The following is an 11547-nucleotide window of genomic DNA, read 5'->3' as shown; positions in this document are numbered from 1 at the left end:
ATAAAAATGAAAAATAGCTTCTTTCCCTGAGAAAATTAATATTTTCATGGTTGTCTGAATTTCTGGCACATATGAGAAAAACAGTTACGTGTACCCATGTGGTTCAACTTCACAGGGAATGTGTTCTCCATTGTAGTTGTGATACATTCCTAGGAAGACAGGACGGTTTGCTTAAAATTTGTCTTTTCATTATTGAAATTGTTTCCATTTACATATACATAGGAATTCTTAAATTCAATTTTGTGATCACAAATTTAATTTTAATAGTTATAAAGAAAAAAATTCAAATGGGGGAAGATAGAGAAATCAAGTTGTAGCTGTTTATCTCTGATAGTTTCTCCTAAGACGACCTGTTTCTTTTTGTTGTAATGCTTCTAGAATATTTTACTTTCTTTTATAAGAGAAATGATAAAAAGTAGTTTTATAAAATAAAAGCATAAACTGTTTTATAAATCAGTACAGAATTCTTAAATTACATTTTAACAGGTGATTATTGGTGATTTTTATTCTTAATTGTACTCTAGTTTCCAGTGTTTCTGCAGTGTGCATATTAATTTAGTTTTAAGTAAAAAAGGGAATAGCCTATTTAAGTTTAAAAAGGAACATAAAGTACATTAAATTTGGTTAGTGCCCTTAGTATTTAAAAAGAAAATAATTACATATTGAAATTTAAAAATAGTATTTAAAAATAAATTAGCCTTGTAAAGTTATTTTAAAATTCTGCATGGTATTTTCACTAAGAGATTTTCTTTGACTTACAGATAGTATGATCACATCTCTGGAAGGTCTGGGTTCTGATAGTGTTTTTAGCTTACCTGAAGATAACCATTACCGGATAAGCAAGAGCCTGGTAAAATCTGCAGAAGGTAGCACTGTACCCTTAACCAGGGTGAAGTGTCTGGTCTCCATGACAACCCCGCATGACATCCGACTTCACGGGTCATCAGTTACTCCAGCATTTGTTGAATTTGACACATCCCTTGAAGGGTTTGGGTAAGGAAATTGTAAGATAGCCTTATTCTATTGTTTTATTTTCTGCTTTGTAACTTTGCAAATGAATCTTTTGTTTTAAATTTACTTGGTAAATACCAATTATGGTATATACTATACTATGTATATTCAAATAATTTGTGTTCTTTGAGAATACTATTTCAAGATTTCTAGTGTAATTATTTTAAATTAATTATTATGTTAAATAAATCAATGTAATAAATGAGTCAGTAATCTAAGGCCCATTTGCCAAATCTGCTTTTCTTGGTAAGGTTTTTTTATTTCTTGTGGATGAAGTGTTATTAGAACATAGCATTTTGTATGGCTGCTTTGGCACTGTGTCTTCAGACTTTGATATTCTTGATAGCAAATGACAGAGTTGCTAACTCACAGAGCACAAAATGTTTATCATCTGGCCATCTCCTGAAAGTTTGCACACCCCTGATATAATAAATATGAATATATAGAGATAATATGTTAATTTAAATTAGGTGAAAACCTCCTAGCCTAGGTTTTGTCATCATGCTATCCCACAAATTACCTAACATAGTATCTTATACATTATTAATATTCAATGATTATCACTTCTAATGAACAAATTAATTTAAGTGACAGAAAATTCTACAGTAGCACAAGCAGCAATAAAGAATCTCAGAGAACCTAGATATTTTTTAAGTGCACCTGCCTCGAAGTAGATACAAATGCTAATAGATCTAACAGCTAGATTATAAAGTTTTTATCTTTAGTTGGCCCCCTATCAATGTAAATATGAGCCAGTACAAACTCTCTTATTGTTATTTGTGTATTTTTATAAATAGCTAGATCTGTGAATTCTTAGACTGCTAGTAGATAATATGTACATGTATACATTGTTTTTTGGGATTCTTACACATTTATCTAACTCTGTAGTTGGATTTTAAACATGTAGTCATGGGTCATTTTCAAACAATGGATGGTTGGGAATAATCAAAACTAATCAGAATAGTGGAAAGAAGAGATAGATAGTGATTGGAAATGGGCACAAGGGAAGTTTTTATACAGTGATTAAATTATCCTAATGCTGTGATTGAGGTTATACATTTGTGTTTTACATATTCAAATTATATCTTAATTTTCAAGAGTTTAAACCTAACATGTTGTTAGAGATTTTAAAGCATTGTGTTTAATACTCTCACATAATTAAAACACAGGAAGGGTTTTTCTAGATATTCAGATTTATTTTTTGATCTTTTCTCTCTTTTATATACTGGCAGTTTATTTCACTGTGGTACATCCATAGTGTTAAGAGAAGAAATAGTTATCTCTAATATATATGTTGTCTTTTCTTCAATAGCTGCCTGTTTCTGCCTAGTTTGGCTCCTCATAATGCCCCTACAAATACTGCTGTCACAACATGTCTTAATGATGGGGCTGTGGTCAGCGGCATTGGCTCTGGTAAATACTTCATTTTTCAGTAGTTCCTTTATATGCTTTCGTTGGCCTCTTTTTAAATATAAATATGAGTCAAAACACTCTTTCATTTTTATTTTGCCACTTTTATTTCAGGTGAAAGATTCTTCCCTCCTCCATCTGGCTTAAGCTATTCTAGCTGGTTTTGTATTGAACACTTCAGTTCTCCTCCTAATAACCACCCCGTCAGACTCCTTACTATTGTTCGCCGAGCAAATTCTTCTGAGCAGCATTACGTGTGCCTTGCTGTAGTTCTGTCAGCAAAAGACCGGTCTCTGATTGTTTCCACTAAAGAGGAATTACTCCAAAATTATGGTCCGTATTTGTCTTTTTCTATTTTCTCCTTTGAATCTAGAAAGTATAAAAATGTCATTTTAATATTTTAAGGCAGAATGACCTTTTGCTGCCATTCTGTAATATAGTTAATATAGTGTTTTAATATAGTGTCTCTTTGAGATCATGATTTAAGTTTTTTTGGATAAATACCCAGAAGTGGGATTGCTAGATCATCTGATAGTTTTACTTTCAATTTGTTGAAGAACCTCCATGCTGTTTTCTATATCATGACAGAAAACCCTTTTGCTTTTCCACCAACAGTGCCCAAGACTTCCAATTTCTCATCCTCCCCACCATTGCTTATTTTTTGTTTTTTGATGATAGCCATCCTGACAGGTGTGAGGTGCTAAATTATTTTGATTTTTGTTTGTATTTTTCTGATGATTAGTGATGTTGAGCTTGTGTTTGTGTACCCATCAGCTATTTTTTGTGTCTTAGAAGAAATTCGTCTACTAGCTTCTTTATTATCAAGTTGTTTGAGTTATGTATGTATATATTAGAGATTACCCCTTATCAGATATGTAGCTTGTGTGTATTTTATGTCATTCCGTAAATTGCCTTTTCACTATGTTGATTGTTTCCTTTTCTGTACAGAAGCTGTACAGATCCATGTAGTCCTACTTGTTTATTTTTGGTTTTGGTGTCAACTAGTCTCTTTTTATTGTTTATGATAACTTTTATCATCCATTTAGCTTGTTTCTTTTTTACTTCATTAGCTATTGTAACTTTCTTTGAATGTAATTGTAAGTACTTTAGCAGATGAGAGCATGCCTAGATTCTAGGCTTTATTTCTTACTACAGCCATGGTTATTAAGTGAACAGGGAATCTTCATGTGCATCATCATTTTATTTTAGCTTAAAAATCAAAATATGCTGATCTGAATATGAATTATTATCAGAACAAGGAGGATACTGCCAAAAGTTTTATACATCTTTCCCTCATTTTAGTTGATGATTTTAGTGAAGAATCCTCTTTTTATGAGATTCTGCCATGCTGTGCCCGCTTTCGATGTGGAGAGCTTATAGTTGAGGGACAGTGGCATCATCTGGTTTTGGTGATGAGCAAAGGCATGCTGAAAAACAGTACTGCAGCCCTCTATATTGATGGACAGCTTGTTAACACTGTAAAGGTAAGCATATTATACTTTTAAATGCACCAGTTTGCAAGGTAGCTTAAGAAGGTATGTGTATATGTGGGGTGTGTGTATGTATTTTGCAGAAGTATTTTTTAATGTTTTTATTAGTACATTATAGTTACACATAATAATGGGGTTCATTTTGACATATTCATAAATACATATAATGTAGATTGTGGGAGTGTTTTTAAGATTACTATCTTAATTTTAAGTTGACTTTCAATGCCTGTTTCAACAGTATGTTAGAGTCATGTGGCTAACTAGCTCTTATTATTTTATTAAGAAGAAGAGAAAGGAGGGATTATAGGGTCCTAAAGGAGTTACTGATTTTGTCAGCCCTTGGGTCAGATTGCTAAATTCTTTTTCACACTAGAAACACAAGTTTCAGGATGTCTAAGTAAACTATGAATACATTACTTTGTCACTTCATTGTTACCATTCTGATTTAATCCAGAAAACTGTATTTCTCTTTTTTTAAATTTTTGTTTTAATTAGTTATACAAGACAGTAGAATTCACTTATATACTTTGATATATCATACATAGATGGGATATAATTTCTCATTTTTCTGAGTATACATATTGTAGAATCATATTGGTCATACAGTCTCATATATATATATATATATATATATATATATATATATATATATATATACATAAAGTAATAATGTCTGTTTCATTCCACTATCTTTCTTATCCCACATCCCTCTTCCTTCCCCTCCTTTCACTTCCCTCTACCTAATCTAAGGTAACGCTATTTTTTTTTCCTTTATACATGTACTTTTTTTTTGCATTACAATTCTTAATACACACATATACCACAAATTTTTGTATCTCTGTTTGTATATAAAGTATGTTGACACCCAATTTAGAAGACTGTATTTCTCTAGAGCTAGAATTGGTTTTTCTTTGCTTTTGATCACCTCGGTTTGTCTCTGATAATCATTGTAGATATATAAATAAATGACTGCATAAGCAATCCTCTAGATTGCTATACTTTCATAATTAGAAGAAAATTGAAGTAACCAATAAAGAATCAGGTGAAATTCTATGTTCCAAATTACTATGAATGTTGCCCCAGGTTGAGCATCTCCAATCCAAAAATCCAAATGCTCCAAAATTCTAGAACTTTTCGAATACTAACATGATATATAAAAAGTTTCAAATTTTAGAGCATCTGAATTTCAGATTAGAGATGGTCAACTAGTAAAGTCTATGTAAATATTCCAAAATCTGAAAGACTAAAATCTGAAATATTTCGGATCCCATACATTTTGAATAAGTCATACTGAATCTGTAGTTACTTTCTACAGAACTCAGCTATCAAGCTCTTAAAAAGGTAGTGTCCTTCTTAATTATTTCATTTGAAACAGTAACAAAGGCAAAGTTGTGTCCTGTGTGAAAACAACAGCTTCTGTGAATATATTTCCTTCCTTATGATAATAGTGTTCCAATTGCAACATAATGTTTCATTATGATAAACCCCAAAACACATCCCATGGGCATCATTTTTTATTTCTTCATTTACATGACTACATTTAAACCGAGTTTGTAGATTGTCTAGTAGGTTGCTTCTAATATTACCATCACTAAAAACAAAAATGTCCTCAGTTTCTAGAGTTGAGGGATAGGAGATTAATCACTGATATATTTACATCATCATCATTGCTGTCCCTATGAGTTGTCATAGTCTTGTATGAATATCACCTGAGACTGTTCTTTAATATATCGAATCATGGATGTGATCTAACGCTGGGATGATGTTATGACAAAACAGTCAATGGAAGTGTCTCTCATTTCATTAGGTGATAAGATCTGCTTGTATAAGGAGCAACTTGATTTCCTTTTATCTTATACACTATCTAATTATAGATTTATTATAAATGATTGATGTTAGGCACCTTGTCAGTAAACAGAAGTGTTATTTCAAATCTGAGAATGTCAATCAGTAAGGGTTATTGTTTTACATGGAGACTAAACATAGACTTCATTTTTCTAAATTTTCTCTAATATTTTACAACTCTTCACTCCTATAAGACATTTTCATCCATAACTTTAGTTAACAGACTCACAATGAATGTTACAACTAATTTTTTTAATATAACTTTTTAGATGTCAATGGACCTTTATTTTATTTAATTATATATGGTGCTGAGAACAGAACCCAGTTCTTCACACATGCTAGGCAAGCACTCTACCACTGAGCCACAACCCCAGCCCTAGGACTAATTTTAAGACTGCATTAATTCCATAGTAGGAAGCTCTCTATTTTTTATATTAACCCTAAAATTTCAGAGAAGCATCATTAGTTTGACATGCAGAACAACCAGACAATGATAGTATTTCTATGTTCAATTATTACCATTTCTAGCATTAGTTTCATTTTCTTTGAGAATTTGATAACATCTTTACATCTTACAGATCCCAGAATCTTACCCTGTTCTTAGTTTTCTCAACGTGTATTTATACATTTGTAAAGTTGGGTGACCATGAGAAAATATACAGGCTAACTAATTAGTTTCCTGGTAAAAATGTTTTTCTTCATCTCACACCTTTGTTTTGTCTGCTTTGTAGCTTCATTATGTTCACAGTACTCCTGGGGGTTCAGGCTCTGTGAATCCCCCCGTGGTGAGCACAGTTTATGCCTACATTGGCACTCCACCTGCACAACGCCAGATTGCTTCATTGGTTTGGCGCCTGGGACCTACCCATTTTCTAGAAGAAGTTTTACCTCCTTCAAATATTACTACCATTTATGAACTTGGACCAAATTATGTTGGAAGCTTTCAGGCCGTGTGCATGCCATGTGAGTAACTTACTCTTAGTTCTCAAAGTTGAATGAGGCTCAACCCATGCAGCATAGATGTGTATGTGTATATAAAACTGTGCATATGTTTATCTGAGAAAAGGACCTTCTCTCCTAATTTCCCTTAACATGATATTATTAACCATTTTCACTTCTTTTTGCAGTGCTCTCCTCCATTGATCTTACTGCACTTTCCTGATTCTTTGTCTTTATTCTTTGTTGCTTATTTTCCAGGTTCTCTTATTGGCTCAAAGATGTAGGTATATACTCTTTAAGAGCCTAACCTTAACCCTGTTCTCTTTCTACAATTTTTCCTATTACATGAAGCAGTTTAAAGTGTTGCTACTCTTGTTAGAGTGGGTTCAGATAAACCTATATTCTTGTGACTAGCCAATTAGCATCATTTTTCCTCATCCTTTTATTCCTATAGTCCATTTTTTATTATGTTTTCTCTCAAAAGATATATAAAATAAAAAAAAATATTAAGCTGAAATTGATTTGTAGTTGCCCTTCTAGGTGATGTCTTTCTTTGCCTTATTCTGGTTCTACCAAGGGTCTCAAAAGAGTCAGTACAAGTATATTGTAGAATAAAAAAATCGTATGACTATGTAATTTGTCCTTTTATTCATATTCTTGATTAAATAACATATAATAAGAGCTGACGCTTACTGAGCACTTGCATGTGATAAGTAAGTTAGTACACATGAAGGACATATTTGTTATGAGCCCCTCATATTCATCTTAGAACATTGAGTTGGAACTGTCATTGTCATCCCCATTTTGCAGATGAGGAAACTAAGGCACATTTACGCAGGTCACCCAGCTTTTAAGTTGTAAAACAAGATTGAAACTCACAGCATTTAGATCCAAAATGTATGCTCTTCACTTCTGTGTTGTGTTGTCCAGATGAATCTGGAGAGGCATAGCTGATCTTCGTGCTGAAGAGATCAAGTACTGCAAAGCTCACAGCTATTCCACTTGTTTTCCTTCCCTTTATTCTTAGGGATATTTTACAATTTGTTAGATAAAATTAATTTTTTTCCTTCACATTATGCTATATGTTGAGCATATTTTAAACTTGAAATTTAAGGTCTTATGACTAAATAGTTGTTCCTAATTTCTAATGAGAGAAATGAATGAAAAGCTGAAAATAGTTTTTAAGTTCAGGTTCCTTATTCCAACTTGAAAAGATTTTCAGCTTCACCCACTGATAAAATTATAGTAAGAATAAAAGAATAAAAACTTTGTATTAGGATAGGGAAAACAACTGATTATTCTGAAAAGAATTATTCTTTTGTAGGTAAAGATGCAAAATCCGAAGGTGTTATCCCTTCTCCTGTGTCATTAGTTCCAGAAGAAAAGGTGTCCTTTGGTCTCTATGCACTATCTGTGTCCTCCTTGACAGTAGCAAGAATCCGGAAAGTGTATAACAAGTTGGATAGCAAAGCCATTGCTAAACAGGTAAGCAGAAGAACTTCCCAGTAACTATGGCTGATTCTCACTGGAAAGCTATGCCAGAGCCTCATTTGGAGTGATTTCTAAAAAGAGAGCTTGACACAGCACTGTTTTTATTTTATTTCATTTACTTTTAATTGAAAATTTATTTATTTAGCATCTTAATATATTCATTATATTTAGGCCCTCAGATACATCCATATCCTAATCCTGTGAATATATTATGTTGCGATACATGGAAAAGAGGGATTTAGGTTGCAGATAGAAGATTGAAATAGGTAATTGAGTGATCTTAGGGTAAGAAAATTATCTTAAACGTTCACATGGTCCCAATTGACTCACAAGGGTCCCCAAAGATAAAACTAAGAAAAATAAGCCAGAGTGGTACTATATGATGAGAGGATTCAAGCTTCCATTCCTTTAAAGATGAAGATGGGGCAGTTAGCCAAAGAATGCTACAGTAGCCTATAAAAGCTGAAAAAGATAGGAAATAAATTCTCTTACAAAGCCACTAAAAGGAACCAATACCTTGATTTTCGCCCACTGAAATTGATTTTTTAGCTGGGCGTGGTGGCCGAATGCTTGTGATCCCAGTGACTCAGGATGCTGAGGCAAGAGGATCTCAAGTTCAAAGCCAGCCTCAGCAAAAGCAAGGCAATAAGCAACTCAGTGAGATCCTGTCTCTAAAATACAAAATAGGGCTGGGGATGTGGCTCAGTGGCCAAGTGTCCCTGAGTTCAATCCCGATTAACGCCTCACCTCAAAAAATTCATTTTCTACTTTTGACCTTCAGAAATATAAGATAATAAATTTGTTTAAGTTACTAAGTTGCTGATCATTTGATCCAACAACAATACAATGACAGGATGGTCTTCATCCTTAGATATAATAGTCTTTCCTTTATACCATATTTATGTTGTTTTTTTTTACTGGATATTTTAGTTATGCACGGCAGTAGAATTCACTTTGTATTAATTATACAGTCATGGGCTATATCTTATTCTAGTTAGGACTCCATTCTCATGGTTGTACAGAATGGATGGATGTACAAGATGGTTAGATATAGTATTATTTGATAACAAGTTTTTTCTGTCTGCATTTTAAATGTTGTTCTACTGTGCCATTGCCCTCTTGTCTTCAAGTTTCTGACTATATACTATAAGTATGTCAACTTATTTTTCTCTGGCTGCTTTCAATTTTTTCTTTTTATCTTTGGTCTTCAGCAGTTTGAGTATGATATCCCAAGTCTTTTGAGAAACTTGATTGGAATTCAGTGAACATCTTGAATCGATACCCAATTATTCTTGCAAATAACTCTTTCTGCTTCGCCGTGTCTTTATTTGTGGGCTCTAATTAACATATTTCAGTCCTTTTCACATTGACTCCCTGTGTGCTGGTTTATCTGGCTCCTGATTTAAGCGAAACACATGTAGATATTTAGCTTAATTTGATAATGTGAGAATTTCTTTATATGAAATTAAACATGATTTGTATTCTTGTATTTATATTGGCAATGAAGAAGCCCAGCAATTGCTATTCTTAAAATTATCACTCAACATCTTTTTTATCCACCACCTACTGTGTGCCAGGCACTTTTATTCAAGAAACAGCAGTGAATAAAAAGTAAATTTCTTGCTTTTATATTTCTTACATTATATTGTATGTGTGTGTACATGCATGCCTACCTACAGAAATTTGACATGTCCTTTTCTTGTGTAAATATTTTATCTTCAAACTCTGATAATTGTCATGAATTAAGTATACTTGTTCTGGATGTTAATATGTTCATTGACTGGGGTGCTGTGAGGCACTGAGTGATGTATAAACCATGCCATAGGCTTCACTCAGAAGGACGCCTGAAATTGGGTCCCAGGATTCCTGGTCATTAGTAAATTGTATTTAACTTACTTTTTGAGAGTTTCTACTTTGGAAGTGTTTGCCCATTTAAAAAAAATTTTTTTTTAAATATTCTTATAGAAAGAGAGAAAATATATATTAACGATCTTACAGTTTGTTTCTTTTCCAATCAAAAGAGTCAGGCTGTTCTTCTATAATTACATTATTTTCTTTTCCTATTCTTCAGTTAGGCATTTCCTCCCACGAGAATGCCACCCCTGTGAAGTTGATACACAATTCAGCAGGACACCTTAATGGACCTGCACGGACAATTGGGGCTACTCTGATTGGATATTTGGGTGAGTTAAACTGCCTTAGTTTGTTAAGACTTTTTATTTGCCTTGAGTTTAAATTAACTTTCCTCACTTGAGAGGTAATATTTAAATGCATCATTTTTAATTCTTGACCTGTAGCAGTCTTGAAGTATTTAGAGATTAATGTAACAACCTCACATTCCAGTCAACTTTAAAAACAGGTCCACCTTTTATAAAACCTCATTAACTTTTCCCTCTTGTCAGCACTGATGAACATTGACTATATGCTACTATGATGTTTTTCAGTAAATTTCAAACTGTTCTAAACTATTAGGGGCATAGGTATAGCTCAGCAGTAGAGTGCTTGCAGAGCATGATGTGGCCCTGGGTTCTATCCCCGGCCCTGCAACAACAACAAAATATTTAGAACTATTATTTATTCTTTCATGGTTTGGTTTAGCAGTGATTTTGTTCATGAATTCTTTTGTTAATTTAGTACTGAGTTTAAAATAAGAACTTTTGTGAAATCTAACTGTAATAAAACTTAGAGCTGATATGTCATTCTATAGAGCCTCATGTATGCAATTTACTTAAAAAAATTGTTTTGGCTGGATAGGATCTTAAGATATTATCCCACCAGTCCATCCAAAATTGAGAACCAGTTATTATTCCTTTTAATATATACTTCAGTAAGTAATATTGGTTCCTTTGTAGATTAACAAAAAGTTGCTATAATACTGATCCAAATCCTACCAGCAAGGACGTTTATCAGTTCTTGGCAATATTTTATTTTTATTTTTTGTGGTACTGGGAATTGAATCCAGGGTACTCTTTTACTGAACTATATCCCCAGCCCTTATTAATTTTTTTTATTTTAGACACAGTATTCTTAAGTTGATGAGGCTGGCCTTGAACTTGTGATCATCCTGCCTCAGGTGCCCAAGTTACTGGGAGTAGAGGTGCTTACCACCAGTCAGTCCTTGACAATTTTTAACTCCCAGTGATGTACACAAATTTTAACTTTGTTGTTCTTTTTTCATAATGTTGCACTGTTAAAACAGTTTCCTTTGCACTATAGCATATGGTAGTTTTCCTTGAGCACTGCTCTTTGTCCATTTCAGAAATGTAGCAGTGGTGTGATATAGTGGAATGCAGTGAATAAGGACTTAGGTTGTAACTATGTGACATTAGCCCAGAGGTTTTAAGCTCTATACCATTAGTCT

The 11547-nt window shown here is 33.1% G+C and overlaps 1 protein-coding gene across 12 annotated transcripts in view; it reads left to right on the top strand.

Moving 5' to 3' along the window:
• Window positions 1-11547, top strand: part of WDFY3 (WD repeat and FYVE domain containing 3) — a 253850-nt gene that overhangs the window by 148713 nt on the left and 93590 nt on the right. For all 12 annotated transcript variants that reach the window (XM_081304729.1, XM_081304731.1, XM_081304728.1 and 9 more), the window contains 7 exons: window positions 762-993; window positions 2324-2424; window positions 2536-2754; window positions 3724-3905; window positions 6488-6719; window positions 8020-8180; window positions 10258-10369. In XM_081304729.1, the coding sequence (XP_081160855.1) occupies window positions 762-993; window positions 2324-2424; window positions 2536-2754; window positions 3724-3905; window positions 6488-6719; window positions 8020-8180; window positions 10258-10369 (1239 nt within the window). The remainder of the gene's footprint in view (window positions 1-761; window positions 994-2323; window positions 2425-2535; window positions 2755-3723; window positions 3906-6487; window positions 6720-8019; window positions 8181-10257; window positions 10370-11547) is intronic.

This window comes from Spermophilus citellus (assembly GCF_964194105.1).
Source record: "Spermophilus citellus genome assembly, chromosome: 8".
Classification (NCBI taxonomy): Eukaryota; Metazoa; Chordata; class Mammalia; order Rodentia; family Sciuridae; genus Spermophilus; species Spermophilus citellus.
This window is presented reverse-complemented; position numbering and strand designations above follow the sequence as displayed.